Raw genomic sequence first — 21,734 nt, 5'->3', positions numbered from 1 at the left:
TGGACCCTGGGCAAGTGCAAGACTAACCCCAGACTGCGCGAATTTCCCCACCCGCCACCGACTGGGATTCGAAAGTGGTACGATCAACGGACAACACCGTGTGGAATCACGATGAATAATCCGGGCCCTGTCGGTGGTCCATCGTCCTCGGGCCTCAAAACCACCGTAGTATCGATGACAAAACCCCGGATGGTGGTCAGAGCCAGCCAAGAAGAGTCAAGACCGGCTCGTGAAGCCACCCCAGACAGGGAACCAGGATTCCCACGTCATGTTTTGCCCCTTTTCAGGCTCGTAGTCTAAGCGACCCCAATCAGCATCGACTGCGGATGAGGCTGGCGCCGATAGCGGCTTGGCGGAGAATGGGGGGTGCCGGGAGACCGCGCGATGGGATTGGTCTCCGGCGGACCCAGTGCTGGGGATATATTATCGTCGCCGCCTTTTCCTGACACGGGGGCCCCTCATCTCGCTTCCTCCAAAACCCGCTCTTGGGGTTGAGGGCCTGAAACGCCTGATCAGGTAAATTTGCCGCCCTGTATTCCGCAGTGACGACAAAAGAATTCGTTCTTCGTTTAATCGCTCATATTTGGTAAGAGCCGATCTCCGCGTGGGAGAGGACCGACCCACTCTGGGCCGATGTCACCGATCGGGTGGTCACGGTTCGAACACAATATCTCGATAACATGCTTGACCAGAACGAGTGGTATGAGAGGTACCTCTAGGCCCGAACATGGGACGAAGGAACCAGGATCTCTCCCAGTCTGTGGCCTCTGCTGTCCTTGCTGACAGTCATTGGCTCGAGCGGTGATCCTGCGACCAGGTCTTGACCCGTGAGATCAAAGAGTTGGCCAGAGCGGTTGAGGGCTCACCGGGCCGTGTGTGTCCCAGGATCCGAGGCAATAACAGATGCACGAATATTGTCGCATCCAGGGCGTTCTCGACGGATCAAAGGATAGCAAACACGGCTGGACAGGAGGGCGACGATCTTACCAAAACCGCACCGCTTTGTCTCACCCATGTCTTTGTTATCTTGACTCGGTTTCTTATCAGTCCCTTGGCCCACTTGGACCTGTCACGGTGGAGAATGGGCCCCACAATAGATAAACCGGTGTTGCTTGAATTTTTACGTTGCTGAATTGAATATACGAGAATCTCAAATCCCCGCCTGCATATGAAGGTTCGCGTTAAATCAATCAAAGACAGAGGAGCAGAGTATGGAAACTAACCACAATAGCGGAGAAGAAGCGCTATATAATGGTTGCCTGCTCGCATGTCAAGACTACCAATGCAACAGTTTGGTGGGGATTGGTCCGCCACGGCGAGACTGCCACTCGGATATTCGGGATATCCGTGGTCGAGGATATTACCTATTATCTTCGGTGTCTATTTAAGCCCTCCTGCTGTTCTGGTGGTTGATAAGCCGTGCTGATCCCGGTTGCCCTCCGTTATGCATGACCGATCCGGCTTGCCGACACGTCTCCAGAGCTTATCAGTAGGATGGATGTCCAGTGTTTCAGCTGACATAGATTGTACACCTTCTCTCCAATCATTAAAGAGGAGAAAATGGGTTGATCCCTGAAATGTTACTGGTCCGGAAGCACAGTCTTGTTATCTAACGGTATGTTATCAATGCTCACTATGCTTCTCTGATTGTGTATTACTAGCGTCGCTTCCATCATGGAATCTGTTCAAGACATGAAGTAGTCCCAAGACCTCGAGAGTAACCCTCATGTTAACCCGAGAAGTGCTTGTAATCTCAGACCAAACGGCAGCACTTTTGAGTTGGCCATCCCAAGCTGAGTGAGATTTTTACAAGGATGTGAATGCCAAGTCTGCCTAAATAATAGATCGGCATTTTGGTGTAGTGGCTGAGAACTGCTATTTGTTACAAACATGACACGCCTCCTTTGAGGCTGGAGCTGGGGCACTCTACTCGTCGTCAAAATGTCAGATTTGGTAAAGGGTCATTAGGGTCAGCAGCGCTTAGACGCTGATGGCTTAGCCGCTCCTATTATAAGCCCTCCGAACCTGCCCATTTCCCTTTCTCTTTATTACCCCCTGGCGGTTTCGGAGCATCCCAAGGAGTATGAAGGAAAAAATGGGGTTTCCATATAACAAGCTTGACACCGACCAGAAACAGATTCGTCTGTTAAGTATCATCCCCGACACGAACACCGACGCTATAGTCAGATGTACTATACAGTCCGTGTCGCTGCGAGGGCAGCAACCAAAATACGAGGCACTCTCCTACGTTTGGGGTGATCCTAATGCGACGGAAAGTGTCTTGGTAGAGGGATACCGATTTCCCGTCACACATAACCTCTTCGCGGCATTACGCATGCTACGTCGGCCCAAACAGCCACGTACCATCTGGGTCGACTATATCTGCATCAATCAGACAGACACGGATGAGAAGAACACCCAGGTCGCCATGATGGGGGACATATATCGCGAAGCCCGGAAGGTTATCGCTCTCCTAGCCGACAAGTCGTTACAGTACATGGGCAAGCCCGTTTCTTTAGATTTGTTGCAAATAGGAGTGACCTGGACCATGAGATATGTTGGTAAGAAATTCAATCGGCAGACAATGTACTGGTGGAAGCTTGACATCACAAGTCGCTTTTCTACGCGAGCCCGTCGGAAAAAGGAGATCTCTCTTGTCCGTGCGAGCAGTGGCATCCTGGACTTAGTGAAGCTGCCATACTGGAACCGGATGTGGACCTACCAGGAATACCAAGTGGCGACGCAAGACCCAACCTGCATCTGCGGTAATGTCGCTTTCAAAATGTCGCTCATTGACCCCGAGAGAATCAAGCAATTGCATGTCGTGGCGGATGAGATAAAACGGAGGAATGTGCCATCAGCAGAGCAAGATAAAGAGACCAGGGCGCATTGCCAGCAGGTCCAAGAGACCACTATGAGTATCAATGGTAGTGATGATGATATTCGTGGTATTTTATCATCACCGCAAGATTACCAGCGACAGGACCTCACACGGGTTCCGTTCGCCTGGAGCCTTGTTTTGACCAACCACCGCCAGTGTTCCGATCCCCGCGACAAAATCTATGGTTGCTACAGTTTCTCCCCCCAGGTGCAGAAGGTGTACCCGCCGGACTACAGGAAGCCCGCTGAGCAGGTTTTTCTAGAGACAACGGAGTACCTCGTCAATCGTGAGCGCATGGGTACTATGTACCATTTCCTGTCTCTCCGGGGTGATCATCTGACAGGGAGCCTGCCGTCATGGCTTCCTGATTACACGAAGTTATCCTACCGGATGATACAATCACAGACAATCCCTTGGGAGATCCACGATGACCTTTGGGACCCGGTCAAGGGCTGTCTGCCGCGCGTGTCACATGATCTATCTACTTTGCATCTGTGGGTACGCAAGGCCGGATACTGTACAGCGGTATTCAAGTTCGGGTCTGATTTGGAGACGGTTGCTTCGCAGATTATTGACGCCATTACTGACGAACGCCATGTGCTGTGGATAGAGGCCTGGGAGCCAGGATCTGTTCACAGGAGGTTCATCGATGCTTGTATCTTCAATACCAACCGATACGGAGACTTCAAAACGGAAGAAATCCTAGAAGCTCTACACCAGGTCGCTCGGGGGTTTAGACCTGAGCGGGACACGAGACAGAGGCTATGCTCGGATATGTTAAGAAATCAACTCCCGGTGAATTACGGAAAGCTCGTGCTACAGGTACAGGACTCTTGGGGCCGTGCCTTTGCTATTAGTGAGCCAGAAACACGGGACGGGGATCTGGTGGTTGTGGCAACCTCAACATTGCAACCGCTTGTCCTTCGAGGGGTGTCAGAAAGATTTCAATTGGTGGGTCAAACATATCTTGATGGAGTGCTAAAGGCACACACGGCCAGTCCTCTTTACAATTGCTTAATGAGGCAGTCATTTGAGGAGCTTCTTGTGATATGAAACATGTGCATTGATAGAAACCACAACAAGTCAAGGATAGCCCTACTTCAAGTTTATTGGACAAATGACAGGAATTGGAAATTGTTACCTCGCACGTCTTTGCGTGTCGCCCGTAGTCTAGATAGACCAGGCTACCATGTTAGACTTCCGTGTTTGACATCCCCTGACACTGTTATCGAGGCGTAGGCCTGTAGCTCTGTTTCATGTAAGCAGATATAAAGCCAGAATACACGGTGTCTGATAGTAAATCATGAGATTCCTGTCTCACCAGATAGATAGACAGATGGAGCGGGACACAATCATAGCCACCGTAGTTCCCACCTCCAGGTTCCCAAAATATCGATGTTAACATATGAACAAACTCACACACTTCAAAGCCAACAAGACAAACGTTCTTCCCATAGCCGTTGAAGTCTGCATATATCATTAGACCCCGTTCCTGAACCCCATCCGCGATGGCGATCACATCCACCTAAGTCTTGGGCTTGCCGGTATTGGTGATGTTCTACATATTCTGTTGGAACCTCGATGGAAAGGATGAAAAGGGGAGATAGACTCGTATTAGAGGCTATGTAGAACTATGGAGGACTATGAAGGCTATCTAGATGGGAAGCGAGGGAAAGGCTCTGGCAAGCGAGGCGTTAGGCCTAATTAGGCAGGTGTCGACATATTCCAGTGTCCCTCTGCTGAACTATCATATCACCGAGTAATGTACCCAGCCTTGTCGGCGCCGGTGAGGTTTGCAAATCGCCGCTTGGTTTCCGGCCCGTCGACCTCGGTCCCAACAGCCGTCCATTGTTTTGAGGTGCGGCCACCGTCGCTTGGTTGAGGTGTGGGACTTTCATCCCGTAACAGTGAAATATCTCAGTGACCGATACACCAAAACGTTGACCAATTTTGGATATAGGGATAAATCTGACTGATAAACCCAACAAGCCCCTTTTAATCTCTATTGAGCCGATACTCAAAGACCTAGGCACTGGCTATCTTCAATACTGGTACTGACTAGCACTTGCGTCTGGCACCTTGGAATTGGTTCTCATCACCTGCAGACACTAAACTATCTAGGTACTGATAAGTCTAGGGCAGCTAGCAACAGCGACTGGTGGCATTATCACAGGTGTTTAGCTTGCTTAGGGTGAGAATTATACACATGACCTCGGAAGGAAAGGCCCGTAACCTCATAGCGGCTACGCCGAACCGCTGAGCAACGTTTGGTATAGGGCCTAACCTGACTGATGGCCACAACAAGTAATAATTCCAGTGCTATTGCTATCTTGACAACTACCTTGCCAAAGACTAAAATATCGTTCTGTAGTTGACGTGATCATTTGTAAAAACCACCGATCGGCAGCTCTGTAGAGAAGCTAGGTCTAACAAGCTGGTCTCGGCATTGCAAAAATGCAATTTTCAAGATTCCTAGCCCACAGCGTAAAAGCAAGTGAAACACAACCCCCGATTTACCCCCTCTTCGTCGCAGACCAGAACTGCGTAACTGCCCGTCGCATCAGCAACCGCCCTCACTTATCCCAAGGAAACGGCAGACACTCACCATAAGTGAACTTTAGCAACGTTTCCGGCTGCTCGGCATACAAGCTTTCAATGTCCTTCCTTGACGTATGGTCCACATCGAACCCGAGCAGAACTGCTAGGTCAAGCACTTCCTCTGCGGAGAGCTGGATAGCGCTGTAGGACCCCCATTTAAGCGCTGTATCCACGTCAGCCCAAGTGCAGCGGTCAACGGCAGTACAAAAAAAGTATGAATGTCAGTTGTTAAGAGATGGCAGTAACGTACGCCCAAGGTTGATCCACACCCCACCAGGTTTTAGCAGCCGATGTATATTGCTCAGGAAGTCAATCACGTTATCGGACATGTCGATGAAGAACAGTGTAACGACGGAGTCGAACTCACCGTCCCGGGGGAACATCTCCAAGAAGTCACCCTCGACGAGCTTTACAGCCTTGTTGGGCCAGTGGTCCGGCACCGTCGAGGTGGAGTAGCGCGAGGAGGGGTTGGCCTGATGCGCCCATTTGGTCACGAATGGCTGCAGGGTGTGCTGGTGCAACGAGTGCGTGTGGTTCGTTAGTAAGTGATAGGCCAGGATGGACCCGTAGTCCAGCTCGTTGGCCGTGACGTCGTACCCTGCGCCTATGTGAGGCCGTGTTTTCAACTCAATGAAGTAAGATGGACGCACCGAGATCAGCGATATCGCTTGCCAGCCTGCCCATACCGCTTCCGGGCACAAGCACCTTGTTACCTCTTCCGTTCCCACCAAAATGTCGCTCCAGCGTATCCAGAATAGGGGGAAACACGGCCTTCCTCTCCTCTGCGCCCTGCGAACTCCAGTCCCGCAAAAGATGGCCAAACGCCAGGTCCACAAGGCCGAATTCCGCGTCTTCTCTGCCTTCCAATGCCTGCGGGCCGGTGTGGTAGTCCTCTCTCCCAATCAACGCGATCTTTTCCGAGAACTGGGCGTTCACATCGATCCCTTTCCTAGCTTTCTCGAAGTGTGCAGGATAGCCGAGCTCGTTGCTTATCGCTTTCTGAGCGGGGTCCTGCTTGGAATACCGTGCATGCTTCCGCTGGAGCCCTTGCTCAGCAAGGAACGAATACTGCTCGAAGGAGTTGATACAGTGCGCCAGTCCATCGGGTAGGGGCTGGTATCTCTTCCTTCCCCCGTCTTCGGGCTCGCGCACGGTTTTGGCGGGCTCGGCAGGAGGATCGAGGGATTTTTTGGAGACTGGTGCTGGAGGGGCAGCGAGCGGGGAGGTGAGCCTGACCTGAAGGGCTTCGACACGCTCGGAGAGAGAGGAGAGAAGAAGTGCGATGTCGGACAACGAGGCGGAGCCACGAATGGCGAGATAGAGGGGGAAGGCGACGCAGAGGAGGAGAGCAGGGAAGCGGGAAAGGGAGATAGAGGTGCGCATCATTGTGCTTGTGACTTCAAGTTGGATAGGGGGCGAGTTGGCTCTTGCTGTCAGTAGCATAAGAGGAGCGCGGAGGGGTGGGAAAGCCACCACGGGCGGAGGGTACAGTAAGACACTGTAGCGCTACGGCAACTTAGAGACCATTTCGTGATATTGGAGATGTTTGCTTTCAAAAACCCAGAGAATACAGGCTCGAGGCCCTTACGGGTCAGTCTAAAGGTCGGTTGTGTCTGCTCTGCATCAATGGTATGCTGACTGGGCGCCTTCTTCCATTGATGCATAGGAAACTGACTATTTATTTGGGCTTTTATTTGGTACTTCGACTATTACGAACTCTCATCTCTTTCTGCTTGAATGATAACCATGGGCTGTTGGATGCTATTTCTCTACGTACTCGCCGTACTCGCCGCCCCCCCCAACGCCGGCCTCTCATATGCGTACGAATGGAACAACGGACAACCACAAAAGTGCAGCAAGCTTCTAACACGCAAAGAATGGCGGACGCTGACGCATAGTGAGAAGGCCGAGTGGGTGGGAGCTGTCAAGGTGCGCCCTCCTTCCTCCCCGTAGTTAACGCGTACGTTGCTTATGCCGAGTAGTGCTTGGCAAACGTACGACACGAACGGCTATCCTTGACGAAGGACCAGACGGTACTTCAGGGAAAGAGAAGCCTGTACGATGACTTCTCTTACGCGCACGCATCTGTGGAGCACAGCGTGCACAGGAATGCTTACTTTTTGCCCTGGCGTATGTTCTGTCTCTCCTTGCCTTTCCCCAGCACATCCTTACCTGACCGCAGACCGCTGGTTCACCTACCTATTCGACACCTCCCTCCGCCACACGTGCGGGTACAGCGGGCCAACACCATACTGGGACTGGTCGCGGGATCACGCAGACCTGTTCGGCTCGCCAGTGTTCGAGAATTCGGCGGAGTACGGGCTGGGTGGAACGGGGGACTGCGATTCATCTCGCGAGGCGGACTGTACCGTCACCACTGGTGCCTTTGCCTCGTCTGTAGGGGACTTCGAGCTTGCCTGGCCAATCCCACACCCGCTTCGGAGGAACCTGACCCTCATAACTGGCTGGTTTGCAGATGAGCGGCCTCAAAATCGTACTCTCGGCCCAGACTTCGTGCGAAACCTGACCGAGCAAACCACAGGCGACTTCTTTGGGTTCCAGCGCGTCATGGCACAAATGCATGATCACATACACAACTTCATTGGGGGAGATTTGGCGGGTGACTGCCCAAAGCCCCTGCTGGAGAAGGACTGCCAGGGCATGGCAGACAGCTTCACGCCCAATGACCCGCTCTTTTGGCTGCATCATGCGCAACTTGACCGGCTGTGGAGTGAGGTGCGCTCCCGAACCCCATGCTACCTTCCCATTCTATACGCCTACAGCGATACAACGTTACTGACATGGGTCATACAGTGGCAGCACTACCACCCATCCAACTTCGCCGCCTTCTCCGGTATGCCCCTAACGCCACACAATATGACCGACCTAGACTACGACCTTGACGCGCACGCAGATCATCAGATGCCCTTCGATGTTCAGAGTGTACCCGTGGCGCCGAGGAGGGTGTTTGATACGGAGGCTTGGCCGTTGTGTTATCGGTATATAGATGAGGAGTGAGCGGTACTATACTAGACCGATACCATCTTTTGGGGTCCAGTCGCATCAGGGCCACATTCACTCGTGTTATAGCTCTGCTCCACCTTGCTTCACCACGACCGCTTACCTAGCTTGTCATTTTTGGTGACGGGAAAAGAGAAGCAAGGCTCCCTTCTCAACTGGTTCTGTGCACATCACTACGTACTTTCCTACACAACGGCCAAATAATCGCTGTCTAACTCTAATGACAATTGATCCTTGTTCTAACCCTGTCCAGAAATAGTATCTGTCTGTTCTTTCGCCTGTTGGTGGTCGTCATATTCAATCTCTTCTCCAAGTTCTTGTGGTCTGTCAGGATGCGGAGTCCTGGCAATCCTTGCAACACATTGAACCATTTTTCTGGTGCGTATGTATAAACCCTCGGTTATCCCTAATGATACAAGGGGTTACGCCATTCCCGTATCTTTCCAAGGGTTATTCTCATACCAATATGTACTGTATGCTGGTTCTGTCACTGAGTCATCATCATGGTCTCCTTACCTAGTCATCCCCTTGTCTAGAGTGTATAGACCCTGTCAATGTGATAGCCAATAGCTCGCGGTCATATGTGTCATATTTTTCTCGGTGGGTGTCAAAACTCGTAAACAGATTTCGGTCGGGTTGCCACTTTGGGCCAGCCAAGAGCTGATCGTGAAAAGTGGAGCGTCAGTGAGAAGCTTGCACTGGTTAGACCATGTTCGTATATGTCGAGTATCCGAGTCCCGGTGCAAGGAGGGATGGTCAGATTTTGGTGAGGAATGATCGGCGTTGGGTCGGGTTCCCAGGAACGGGCCGTTCCGAAATCATCTTATCTGATGGAGCAGGGGTCTATTATCCACGTCTGTGGGTCAATCCGTAGTATGTGATCTCTTGCATTTCCAGATTGTTTTGTGCTCATCTAGTATCAGTCCAGTGTCTCATAGGCTTCCTTTGTCTGCATAAATTCATCACAATTCTTCTCTTGTAGTCACATATACTAATATATCTTAGAGGTATATTATTGTCCAAGATATTTCTATATTACATGTTTGATAATATCTTGGAATTGCCCAGGAGGGTTTTGTAATTAAAACAGCATATACATGCATTTAAATAGTTCAAATTTTGTACAGAGTTCTGTCTTCGAAATATCAAATTATATCTGTATGTGAAAGTACAGTTCTTCAATGTCATATTGCGTAAACCAACACTATCATATTATACATGAACAGTATGCTTAAGACAGGGGCGGTCCGTGCATGTATTACTTCATGATCAGATTTGAGAGTGTGTAATCTTGGCAGCGTTGGAGTTTGCTGGTGCCCTTCTGAGAGACTTGTATTATCTCTACTAAGCTTCACGCTGTCAACGGTCGTATGTATTCTCGATTCATGTTCTTCTTGATGTACTTGAATTCGTGTTGCTCTTTGACCCAACTCAATGCCCTGACTGTCGCTACAAACCTCTGTTGTGCTGTTGTCTCTATCTCGCGATTTACGCCCCTCTATCAGACCCCTTTACTCATGGTGACACGTGGCCAAACTGGATGTCCTAGTCCATTGGTTTGCTAACCACAAGGTTCTAACTACCCCACCCCCTCTTTTGATGTCCCCGAACTTGGTAGTTGCGGATAGGGACAGGTCGCAGCTCAAATTCAGTGATGTTTCCCGAAGGACATGATTACCCACCTTCCAGGCGCAAATAATGAGTACGCCGACAAGGAACTCAGCAGTGAAGAAGTCGCTCGACGTATCCGCTAGCAACAACCGACAGATTGACGCGAGCCCTGGATTCATGGACACGCCAATGACGAAGCAAGAAGAACCATGAATTGCGCACACCGCATTGAGCCACCCTATACCCACCATATCATCAACTAGCCTCCTCAACCCTTTCATACATGTCCGGTGTCCACTTCTCATGATCGCTTTCCAGCCAATCATAAACCTGTCTCCAGTCCCGGCAGGTATGCACGGTTCCATCGCCAGTAGCGACTGTATTCCCATTAGCCAATTTCTTCATTGTGCCGCCCGACTCTAGGGTTGTGTCGGCGGCGCAGAGAATGCCCTGCCGTAGATAATGGAAGCAGTGCGCCGTATGGTCCGACCCATCGTCCCCGTAGACAAGCACCGCGCGTATGTGGTTAAGGCAATGCATCTGGTGCCACATCGACACACCAAATGCGAAGTGCTCCTCCCCCAAGAAAACGTAACCCCTCCCAGGAGGGCGAATTTCGTTCCATTCAGCCGTGGCAGTGATGCCTTCCATCCCGTAGTGGGAGGGATCGTCGTGGAACGCGGCTTGGATAGTGCGAACTTTTAGGGGGAGCTCGCGAGGTCGGTCTCCGGCGAGGTAGGCTTCTGTGTGTTAGCCATGAGTGCAAGGAGAAGTTGGGATATGGCGTACTATATTCCCTTGAACCGCGCGTTAGGATGCGCAAAGAGAAGAGGAGGGCACCCAAGTTCAGGGCGAGGCATACGCTCAGCACTGCGAGCAGGCCGAGGGCAACTCCGCGTAATTGGGGTGCCAGGGACTTGGGGGACATCTCAGTGGGCTGGTCGGGTGGTGGGTTGAAAGGAGCAGAGACAGATGGGATTTTGATCTGTATCAGAAGCGGGCTAACTGTGTTTGACACATCTATGCCCGTATGTGCTCTCACTTAGATGGGCAAATCATAATGGCCTAAAGGAGCATGCAAGGTGGGCCGACTGCTGCGATGTTCTGATCATCAAAGCGGTTATTCAAATGGTTTTGTTGATGACGTGGCAGGTGTCAGTACGCGGAGAAGCACACGCAAGGAGAGGTAACTTCCGAGATACCATGCTAACTACAGTCATTATTCAAAATTTATAAATGACGTGGGTAGTGGTAGTAAGTAATGAAACACACGCAAGGCAGTTTGTAGCTTCGCATATAATACCACGCTACTCATAATGAAGGTAACTAGAAAAACACTGGGATAGGCCTTGAGTCTATTGATGACTACCCCCTGCTTTGGGCGTCCTGGTCGCCAGGTAGCTATTTAATGAAGCTATTGGGGGTACGCATAACGGATTATCGTCTCTCCTTACATTTAAGACCCAATAGGAAATTGGTAGGAAGTAGGTAAGATTTGGGAGTAACGCTGACCTTATCTCTACCCTCCTAGTAATCCAGCGGATCACACCATATGCATTACAACCAAAGAATACACTACGCCGTGTTTTAGTAGTGATGATTGACTAGACGAGGGAAAAATCTCAGTTGGCGCTTCAACCCACTCCTGAAGTAAGTAAGCAGATTTGTGGTCCTTCAGAACAGGAAACATATAAATCCCCAAGGGCATAACACGAACTAATAACATTTCATCACCAAGTCACCTCTTCAACAAGCACTCAAAACATCTCATCAACAAGGCACCTCTTCACCTCGCCCGACAAAAGCATCCACTGACCACCGGACTCCAACAATGCATTTCACCACCCTGCTCAGCCTCGCCAGTCTCGGCCTGAACTTTTTCCCTCTCCAGGCTGCAGCGGCTCCCACCGCTGATTTGGCTGCACACACTGAGGAGTCAATGAATCAGTTCCATCCCTCTGACATGGTCGAGAAGCGCCACAAATACGGAATCAATCATGACGAGATGGCGCACGAGAAGCGCCACAAATACGGAATCAATCATGACGAGATGGCGCACGAGAAGCGCCACAAGTACGGAATCAATCATGACGAGATGGCGCACGAGAAGCGCCACAAATACGGAATCAATCATGACGAGATGGCGCACGAGAAGCGACACAAGTACGGAATAAACCATGACGAGATGGCACATGAGAAGCGCCACAAGTACGGAATAAATCATGACGAGATGGCACACGAGAACTGAGACCATGCAAGTTGAGACACGCTCAGCTACGGATACCTGAGATCTCGCCGCATGAATCGAGCTTCACAAACATCTATGACATGCTTTGCAGGTTCCGGAGCCCGTAGCCTTTGCTTCCTCTTTGAGCTTATTATTTTCACCACGGTCGTTACATAGCAGTATACATCTATATGAAGCGAGAATATCAAGCAGTATCTCGATTGCCTGTTTTGAACGAACGTGTAATATGTCCAGTCTCTCTTCTCCATGCACAGCATGCTAGAATCTGGCGACTCAGACCTGATTGCTCCCTCCGTTGACTCTCTCCACGAGCAATCTGCTTTTGCTATGATGCTGTTTCGCTGGCCTTACCAAGGCTATAAATCCACCATGCATCTATGTGGGTTTATGTCGAGTACATATCTCACGATTATCTTGTTTTCTAGATAAGTAAGCTTTCTCAGTTTCGCTTACAAAATCACGACGGGCTGGTGCACCAGGGCTTTGACTCGTCCATTCACACTATGCATAGCTGTAGCACTACGAGGACCAATCTGAAAATGATAGAACCAAATAGAAGAGCTAGCAAGCTGAATATCTGCTCTATTTAAAGCTACGCAAGCGCTGTGGCGTTGAGCTATCGTATGTTACGATGAGGGAGGAGCACAAGTTGCACGTTGATTAGAGGGGAACTACACATGATGATTGCATGGCATAACAGCTCTCCAGCCTGAATTCACAGGTACTCATCCGGCATCGGGATAAGCGTCTCGTTGTTAGCCGCACACATAGCCGGATGCTCCTCCGGAAGGGCCTCGTCGTCATCCATCTTGACGTCGGAGCACTGTCTTTGTATCAGTAACAGCTCTACTATTTGCATGCCAGAACAACTGACGTGGTATTCCACATTCCCTGTCTTTGGGTCCCTCGCCTCAAAGTACATGACTCCCATCTCGTCGACCTTGGTCTGAAATGTTATCGTGACGTTCACACACAGTTGCCCCGAAGGCTGAATGGGCACATCCTGCAGGATGGTGTAGGGGAAGTCCTCTCTCTTCTTTGGCACTCGATTTCGACTATAGAGAGTTGTCACAAGGTCTCCAGGATGGCCGGAGAATGACAGGAAACTGCGGGAGCCACGGTAGTAACCTTGGGGGTTATGAACTATCTCCCCTTCTTTGTATCAGCCTATGCTGCTGCTAGACCGGGGACAGAGAGGGGCATACTGCAGAAAGGGCTGTACTGATCAATCTCTGGCCGGGTCTTGGGCTTTGGACCGCGGGTCATCGATGGGAACTGGACGTGAAAGCCGGCATGCGCGGCAGAAGTGAGGTTGATTCTGATGCTGAGGGTAAATAGGAACGTGGTTGCGGCGAGGAGGAAGGGCATGGTCAATAAAGGTCAATTGCAGCACCGTACACAGAGCGAGGGAAAGATCAAGTATGCTGAGACAGTCTAATTCTGTTGGATCCCTTCATACCTGCTAGATGGAGCTGTCACCATCACACCCCAGAAATGGCCAGTCGCCGATTCAGATAACATCAGGCGGTATCAATGGTATCAATGGTATCAGCGGTATTACGGAAGACAGTTATAGAAGTCGACCTATTCCTACCTCCTTGGCCACGATGCGCACAAATGCGACCTGACTGATGCATGAATGCACGGGGTGTATTTGTCCATGTAGAAAGGCTAGGTCTTAGATGGAATGTAACCCTACTATCTCTGGCGAGCGCGGTGAGCGGCAAGGCGTACCAGGCGTTCTGCAGTCTCACTTCCTGGACAATTATCTGGCACAGGTGCCACCGTCTGCTTTAACATTAGTTGCTTCCACCCACAGCGCGCCCTCTCTCAACCTCTCGCTCGCTCTGTTCTACTCTTTACCCCCCATCTACATGTCCACCTCCAAAGCGATGTCCAGCTCTTCCCAGTATGCGCCTCTTCCGCTACACGACGATGGTGAGGGCTCCAGCTCCGCTCTTGAGAAGCGCTCCTTCTCCGAGGATGACCACTGTGCCCCCTTGCTGAAAGCCTCGGACAACCTCCCCGCCCACGAAACATCCAAGCCCTCTCCGCTGCCCCAGCTCATCTTCTACTTCTCGTTCGCCCTAGCGCTGTTATCGGCCGTGAACATTGCTCTCTTTCCCACTACACTATCAAAGTACCAGGCCTACCCCTTTTCTGACTCCGAACTCGAGGCTCTCCCCTATGGCGACGCTAGACTGGGGCTGCACAGGGTAGCGGAATCCATCCCCCCTCCCCTGGTCTACCACCACGCTTGGCCAGATAGAATTGCACGGGTGAGTCGGAAGCTGAAGGATGCCGTGTGGGGACAGGGTGTGCAGGTTTATGTTACAGTCGAGGTCCGTATTCCATACTTCCTCCTTTCACATTCCCTTCAATTCATCCACCTGTTCTTAGTGTCTACCCCTTTGTGTGCAGCTGCTAATACGAGAGAAGGACTCTACAATCATGCGCTTCCCTATTCCCTCCAACGGCGTCAATGCCTGCGCGCTCTCCTGGCGGCCGCCTCCCGAGTTTTCTGCGCGTGTGAACGACATCACCACCAAGGGGGATGTAACGGAAATTGAAGTCTGGCAGCTTATTGCACCCTCGGCCACTTCATCCACCGTCTCTTTCAGTATGGACGAGCTCGATTATGACACATTATCATACTCGACCCTTCCTGTGCGCGGGGAGTTGCTCGGCGTGCTGGATCTCACAGCCAAGCCAAACAGCACAACAGTGGAGTTCGCCTGTCCCAGCGGAGCGGAGAGTCTAGTAGTAGAGATGAGGTGCCAGCGCGTGGCATGTCATGTGAGCTTTATGCAGATTAATATAGTGCCGAGAATGGGATTCGAGTTGATGAGAAGGAGAGAATAGGGGGAGTCGGGTAGGGAAACTACTTTCTGTCAGAATTCTTGTTCCTGTATAATGGATCCAGTCTCTAGGTATTCCTCGTGACTCTTCTTATTAGTGATCACCTGTAGTCCTAGTACTCTTGTCTAATCACGCGGCCTGCTGCGCTGAGAGCGCTTCCACCCACGGAATTAAAGCTATATACTTAAAAATAGTAAACTAGCATGATCTGTTAGACAGCATAATATCTGAATTTAGAAGACGCATGCCCCGGGGCAGGGTCTCCGGGAGTTGGGGTTATCTTTGTTGGGACTGGACTGCCATAAAAAAATCTCACTGACCAATTGCTGCAGCACTTTGATTACCGCGCCACGGCCCAATTCACCTGGGTCGACGGGCTGTGAAACTCGTGAAGAAATATCATCCTGCCTCTGTCCCATGCCTCCCCAATAGTGCTCTACTCCGTGCTGGCTATGGTCTTGGAGGACTTGGCCCACAAATATTCGATTAGTCATACATATGCCCAGCAGCTCCATGGGTGGTCGGGGCATTACCGCGATACTACACTATAGTACCTCTCCCAAGGACTGGTCACCCTCCGCCAGACCACGAATATGATCGCGGACACCGACCAGGCGCGAGATCATCTGATAGAAACTCTAAGCAGCTCGTCGCTTTCTCTACAAATACTACTTCACATGTAACTTTATTGGCATTATAAAACTTGATCGCACAAATGATATTGAGGATGTCATCCCTACTGAAGGATAGTCTGACCGTTTTCAGCGATTTCAGTGGCATCATGCACACGGCCACCCGCCGAGAGCAGTTAAACTATATCCTATGCCTGACGGGCGACATCGCGCGAGTCAAAAATCTGGAATAAAAAAAAAGATTGAGGGCGCCTATCGCCGCACGCTTCATCTCGGTCACGCTATTGAGTTCATCTCACCCGATGGTTGGCGCGACTTTTAATGCCTGGTGTCTATGTATCATAACACCACGTTGATCTATGGCCACCGCGCAGTATCCGACCCCGACTCTTCGGAAGCTTGCACCCTAGTCTCGCGAGATACAATCATGGCATTTATGGCATAGATCCTGCACCTCTCCCGACAGGAATCGGTGGAACATGACTTGCTGTGGCCCCAGCGGGGACCGGGTGTTTCGACATCCCGCGCATGCACCAAACCATCGAGCAGGCGATGATTAATATCATGCAGATTAGCGGCAATCTCGACCAAAACCGCGTGCTGTTGTTTCTCTGCACGTTCCGGTTCGTTTATCTGGCCCCAGGAACCACGTGGATTGACTATGCCCGACCCAGGTCGATCAACTTTGAGGTTTCTGATCATTGTTCCACCCCTCCTCAGCTGTCTTTGATGGGGATATATACATGACAGCAATTACAGATCGCCCCATGATGGTCCATGGAGATTGAATTATTCTTCGGGATCTATTTCCCCACAAGCATGTTATGACTGGGCCTTTTTCAAGCCCTGCTGCATTCAACTCCCCAGGCTGGCCACAACCATCGGCTTCATTTGTGAAAGTTAATAGGACTTGATATATTTTTACCAGTACAAGATTATTGTACCACAAGAATTATTATCAAGGGTGCTATCAGTATCTTCAAAAAGCTGATTATTGAGCTCGGTATTCTGGGTTATGGAACAGGAAGTATAGGCATGAAAATGAGGAAGAAGGGCTTTCACCTGCATCTTGAGCCCTGATTAGATGGAAAAGGTTGTCACACTCACCCGCTCTAGAGGGCTGTATGTGATTGCCCTATCAGAATCCACCCAGGGAGAGTCCAGCTCATCTAGTAGAAGACTTCATTAAGAGATAAAGACCAGCTGAAATTACTCAGTGACACCCATTATTTGGACAGTTTCAAAGATAGTACTGAAATAGGGCAATATTACAAAACACGGTGGGGTATAGAAACATATGTGTGATGTATTATATGTTGAAATGACAGCCACGTTAAGCCCCATACCGATTATTGGTCAACATTTTGGAGTAGCAGTATCTTGATTATCCATAGATTGTAGTTAAAAGAGTAGTGCTAGTAACGAATTGGACTAAAACTGAACCAGTTTGATTTAGACCAGTTTCAGAGTCACTTTTTAATCTCATTAATGTGACTCTAGGCGGCACAATAACTCTTATCAGTGGGCTAGAGCGCGCCTTTTTCTGTTAGATTACAAGTCTGGACCGCAAGATCATTGATGCCAGGGATTCAGAACCAATCGATGCTGTTCAGGTCTTATTAGCTTCTTCTGGTTGACACTTAAGCGAAAATCTGAATGAAGAAAAGACAGACCAAGGTGCGGATCTGATAACACCCGGGTAACTCGGCTACCGATCAGATAAGGCAATTTCGCTGCGGGCCCAAGCGATGGGGTCCACCTCTAGGCTCTGAAAGGCTATGGATTATAATTCTTAGCTTTGGCACCGCTCTTCGCCTCTGGTGAAATCCCACCTTATCCCAAAAGCACCGGATCAAATTCGAGTAATAACCCGAGCCGATCGCTCAGCTAGGCGGAGTCTGGCCATTCATGGTATTGCCTGTAAAATCAGTCAACAGGGTAAATTCTGCCGATCGTCATGTTAATTTGTCCGTCCACCGAATCAGTCAAGCATGCGGCCCGTTCTTTGCGTTTCTCGTTTCTCTCTTTCTTTTTTTCTCCGAGTCTCCCCATGTCTGCGCAGTATAATGGTATATAAAGATAGGCCAGGCGCGAGATCTACCCAGTTCTTCTAGAAACCCACCAGTCGATCTAGTGTCGGAAAGATGTTCTTCTGTCTTGTGGCCCTGTTAGCACCCATGTTGTGTAGCGCCGCCTGCCCCTATGCGAATTTGGCAGATACCAAGGATCTTGATACGAGCATCAACCCGCACTCGGGTGCAGTGGTCCCTCGCGCCGCGCTAGGAAAGAAGGGTGTGATGCTGATGAACCGCATCAATCCCTCATCATCAGAACTGTACATTGCGAATGCGGACGGTTCCAACGAACGCTCTTTGCTTGGCGACGACTCCGTGTTCGAGTACCACGCATCATTCTCCCCTGACGGTGAAAAAGTTATCTTCACCACTGAACGTAATGGTGACGGTAACTCCGATGTCTACATGGTCAACATCGACGGTAGAGGCTTGAAGCCAGTCGCTACTACACCCTCTGTTGAAGACGCGGCGGTGATTTCACCCAATGGGAAGTTTGTCGCCTACGCGTCTACCGCCGGCGTCTACACCTCCAACATCTGGCTCATGAACCTTGAAACAGGTGTGGCTCGAAACCTTACAAATCAAACCGGCGTTACGGGGAAGCCTGAATCGCCGAACGGGTTCTTCGCGCCGGCCTGGTCGCCCGATGGAGAATGGATCATCTTTTCCTCGGACCGAAATACCGCGTGGACCGGTCACGATGATGGCTCAGGCTGGGAGCATACGCAGAAACTGGCTCTCTATGCCATTACCCCCGAGGGCACTGGTTTTCGCAAGGTGTACGGGAAGTCGGATCATACCTACGGATCGCCCCGATTCTCTCCGGACGGCAAGCGTGTTGTGTGCTACGAGATGACATTGCAAGCAACATGGGACTCGAGGACAGCTTTCAGCGTCAATTCATCGGAAAGCCAGATCGTTTCACTAGATTTCAAGTCCGGCAACGATTTTGTTCGACACACCAATACATCTGGTGTGAAGATCTACCCGCAGTATGTCTCCAATACCGATATCGGATACCTGATAAAGGGCGGAGATGCTGGGGGGATTCACTATACTTCGAGCTCAAAAAAGATTCTCGGCGGTATGCGTTCCCCGGCGTGGTCTGCCGACGGCAAATACGTTGTCTACGAGAAGACTGGGTGGGATATTCGGCCATTGCAGAAGGAGCTCTGGTCCTGGGATTCCGAGTGGGATTACCGCTTCATCGACGTGTTCCCCCAACTCTCCCCCCAAGGAAAGCTGGCCTTTACCACCAAGCAGACCGGCAATCCTGGAAACAGCTCAGTGGCGGTCTCGGCGCCTGACGATCCCGACTTTGTTATTGCGTTTGATACGTACGAACCAGGCGTCCTTGACCCAGACACGGTGGCCAGGGGTGGTGGTGGGGCCTTTCAGCCTTCGTGGTCGATGGACGAAGAGTGGATCACGTTCGGTTTTGGATATTGGTTCCAGAGCCGTGACAAGGCCCCCGGGTGGATCTTCCGGACCAAAGCGGATGGGTCGAGCTACGAGCAACTGACCTTTGGAAACTCGACCAACAAGGGCTACCCCAGCTTCTCTCCCGACGGAAAAATGGTCGTCTACCGCGAATGGATGCCCGGTCTCGGTCTGCGTCTGCTGAATCTGGAGACCAACAGGACTATCACTTTGACCACGGAGCGCGATAACTTGCCGTATTTCTCCCCGGGCGGTGAATGGGTGCTATTCACTCGCAACATCACCGACTTGTCCCGGGATGAGTTCTCGAACTACGAGGTGTGCATCATTCGTCCGAATGGAACGGATCTCACTATACTTACTACCTCGTTTGCCAACGATGCACACGCCGTCTGGACTGTCGATGGTCGCATTTTGTGGTCGAGTGGGATGTGGGGATTCCAGGCAGAGCCCGCGACCTACGATAACACGTTCCAGCCTTATGGCCAGATCATGATTATGAATGTGGATGGCTCAAACATGACGGTCTTGACGGATAGTCTCTGGGAAGATGCCATGCCAGTTTACGTACCCAACGGCTTTTTAGAACAGTAAGGCAAGGGCTGTGGCTGGATGTCAGTTGGGTGCCAGGTAGACATCCTAGAAATAGTGTACAGAAAAACCAAATTCAAACATTGCAGTTTGTCTATTTCCATGTGGTATCTATGCACACTGCTGATCCTGGGTTGGGACTGTGCAAAGGATGGAAGAAGGAGATTCTGAATAGGATAGAGAGGCATGAAGCCTCCGAGAATGGAAGAGTAGAATGGTTGGACTCTAAGTTCGAACAACGCGTTTTCGGATAGATGTTGACAGGGAGATCAACGACAGTAATATCAACCGGCCCCAGATAAACTGAACCAGCCGTAAGGTAATTTACAGTGGAACGTATAAATACAGTAAACACTGCTACAAGAGACAATATAAAACCAGGCACTGATATTACTCGGTAAAGGCGCCCATCGCAGGTTACGCCAACCCTCCGCCAGTGGGCAACCCGATCCTGCCCCTGGCTTCGCGGGCAGACCTCGATAATGGCACTGATAAGGGTGACAGCGGTTTGCATCGGTTCTTACTATCTGTTAAGCTGCGTGTCCTCCAAGAGATAGGTGGTCCTCTTCTCGCGGCAAATTATCTTGAACAATCTCTTCATGCGTCTATTCCGCCTAGTTCTCCACCGCCTTTCATATGCTAAATGCGCGCGAGACCCTAATGACCCTAATTTTCAGTGATAAATTCCGCCCCGTCAAAACACATGTTGAGCAACGTGTGGTTATCGCCCAATTGTGGCCAGTGGTCATACATTTTTTCGTGCCCGTCGTTTGGGGGTCCAAGCTTGCAATGAATGAGATATAGTATGGATGAAATGCACGGAACGCATGGTTGGGTAAGACCCCGAAGACCGCTTGGTGGATGTCACTCCCATGGAATGTCCCAAGAATCAAGGTGCCATAATTGTAAAAGCTCATATAAGACCAAGTGAAGAGACCAGGGTTTAGTGATTTAGATGCGTTTGGAAAATTTCGGTGAGCAAGTGAAAACTCATAATCACCAATCATTGCCGCCAGCCGGTTGAAATCGGGATAGATGCTGTTGTTCTTCCCAGTGTGGAATGGCGTGCTGTTCTTATGGGTGTCGGCATACAGTACAACAAGCTGCTTGATAACCCTCTTCGCGCTGTGTGGAAAGAGAACCCAACCCAAATACTCTCAAGACCGCTAGATCAAAACGTTGACCAACCCTTGGTATAGGGTTTAACCTGACTGATATACCCAACACACCCTTATTAAGCACTATTGAGTGGACTTAAGGATCTAGACACTGCTCTGGCCCTCTCTTAGCACAGGCAGAAACACTGACCTCTCCTGGGTACTAGTAATTCTAGAGTGACTAGATCTCAAACTAGTTACTAGTAAAATTATTTATTTATAAGTATTTAGCGTGCTCAGGGCAAGGATCAAACTAATAATCTGAGCCAGGCTTATAATCTCTCAAGACCACTAGACCAAAACATTGACTAATGCTTGGTATAGGGCTTGGCCTGACTGATATACCCAACAAATAATCTAGGAGCTCGGGTTCGGTGGTAGTATTGAATGGATATGGTGCAAACAGTGTACGTTCGTCCTACTGGCTGCCAACGATATGGGCACTTTGCGACAGCGTTTTCCAGAGGCCCAGTCACTGGGTCTGGGGTAGGTCTGGGTTATAAGCTTTTAACTCAGGCCCAGACTGGGTTAGATTTTAGGTCAGGGCCTTTGACCCAAGATGGGTTGTGTGAAAGACTACTCTCCTATTTATCTTATTTATTAAGCTAGTAAATCCACTTT

The 21,734-nt window shown here is 50.4% G+C and overlaps 8 protein-coding genes across 8 annotated transcripts; 5 read left to right on the top strand and 3 right to left on the bottom strand.

Moving 5' to 3' along the window:
* Positions 1-2,062: 2,062 nt before the first annotated feature.
* Positions 2,063-5,062, top strand: P168DRAFT_330027 (HET domain-containing protein; the record flags this gene model as incomplete). The annotated part of the gene is made up of 2 exons (XM_024841536.1): positions 2,063-3,737; positions 5,019-5,062. The coding sequence occupies exons 1-2, from the start codon at positions 2,084-2,086 to the stop codon at positions 5,060-5,062; spliced, it is 1,698 nt and encodes a 565-aa protein (XP_024689273.1). The 5' UTR covers positions 2,063-2,083.
* A 297-nt stretch (positions 5,063-5,359) lies between these two features.
* On the bottom strand, positions 5,360-6,862 carry P168DRAFT_335452 (methyltransferase-like protein; the record flags this gene model as incomplete). The annotated part of the gene is made up of 4 exons (XM_024841714.1): positions 5,360-5,429; positions 5,487-5,642; positions 5,730-6,083; positions 6,166-6,862. 4 exons carry the CDS (start codon positions 6,860-6,862, stop codon positions 5,395-5,397), a joined length of 1,242 nt encoding a protein of 413 aa, XP_024689272.1. The 3' UTR covers positions 5,360-5,394.
* Positions 6,863-7,216: 354 nt separating this feature from the next.
* On the top strand, positions 7,217-8,497 carry P168DRAFT_243331 (tyrosinase family protein; the record flags this gene model as incomplete). Its single annotated transcript, XM_024833853.1, has 4 exons — positions 7,217-7,408; positions 7,462-7,609; positions 7,662-8,215; positions 8,294-8,497. 4 exons carry the CDS (start codon positions 7,217-7,219, stop codon positions 8,495-8,497), a joined length of 1,098 nt encoding a protein of 365 aa, XP_024689271.1.
* Positions 8,498-10,091: 1,594 nt separating this feature from the next.
* P168DRAFT_307165 (uncharacterized protein) lies at positions 10,092-11,044 on the bottom strand. Its single transcript, XM_024839083.1, has 2 exons — positions 10,901-11,044; positions 10,092-10,851 (listed from the first exon to the last, which is right to left on the bottom strand). Exons 1-2 carry the CDS (start codon positions 11,037-11,039, stop codon positions 10,367-10,369), a joined length of 624 nt encoding a protein of 207 aa, XP_024689270.1. The 5' UTR covers positions 11,040-11,044; the 3' UTR covers positions 10,092-10,366.
* A 699-nt stretch (positions 11,045-11,743) lies between these two features.
* P168DRAFT_330025 (uncharacterized protein) lies at positions 11,744-12,359 on the top strand (the record flags this gene model as incomplete). The annotated part of the gene is made up of 1 exon (XM_024841535.1): positions 11,744-12,359. The coding sequence occupies exon 1, from the start codon at positions 11,943-11,945 to the stop codon at positions 12,357-12,359; it is 417 nt and encodes a 138-aa protein (XP_024689269.1). The 5' UTR covers positions 11,744-11,942.
* Positions 12,360-13,074: 715 nt separating this feature from the next.
* On the bottom strand, positions 13,075-13,727 carry P168DRAFT_321743 (uncharacterized protein; the record flags this gene model as incomplete). Its single annotated transcript, XM_024840501.1, has 3 exons — positions 13,075-13,182; positions 13,234-13,511; positions 13,565-13,727. 3 exons carry the CDS (start codon positions 13,725-13,727, stop codon positions 13,075-13,077), a joined length of 549 nt encoding a protein of 182 aa, XP_024689268.1.
* A 314-nt stretch (positions 13,728-14,041) lies between these two features.
* P168DRAFT_330024 (uncharacterized protein) lies at positions 14,042-15,601 on the top strand (the record flags this gene model as incomplete). The annotated part of the gene is made up of 3 exons (XM_024841534.1): positions 14,042-14,701; positions 14,799-15,155; positions 15,551-15,601. 3 exons carry the CDS (start codon positions 14,042-14,044, stop codon positions 15,599-15,601), a joined length of 1,068 nt encoding a protein of 355 aa, XP_024689267.1.
* Positions 15,602-18,027: 2,426 nt separating this feature from the next.
* Positions 18,028-19,987, top strand: P168DRAFT_335444 (TolB family protein; the record flags this gene model as incomplete). Its single annotated transcript, XM_024841713.1, has 1 exon — positions 18,028-19,987. The coding sequence occupies one exon, from the start codon at positions 18,028-18,030 to the stop codon at positions 19,957-19,959; it is 1,932 nt and encodes a 643-aa protein (XP_024689266.1). The 3' UTR covers positions 19,960-19,987.
* Positions 19,988-21,734: the final 1,747 nt, after the last annotated feature.

The sequence above is a fragment of the Aspergillus campestris genome, assembly GCF_002847485.1.
Source record: "Aspergillus campestris IBT 28561 chromosome Unknown P168scaffold_13, whole genome shotgun sequence".
NCBI classification, from domain to species: domain Eukaryota; kingdom Fungi; phylum Ascomycota; class Eurotiomycetes; order Eurotiales; family Aspergillaceae; genus Aspergillus; species Aspergillus campestris.
Note: the sequence above shows the minus strand (reverse complement) of the source record. Positions and strands in the feature narration are given on the sequence as shown.

Bases quoted from the DNA above. Each gene is read 5' to 3' on its own strand.
- P168DRAFT_307165 (XM_024839083.1), bottom strand. From the start codon at position 11,039: ATGTCCCCCAAGTCCCTGGCACCCCAATTACGCGGAGTTGCCCTCGGC. The intron at 10,852-10,900 runs GTACGCCATATC...AACACACAGAAG, and splicing joins GCGCGGTTCAAGGGAATATA to CCTACCTCGCCGGAGACCGA.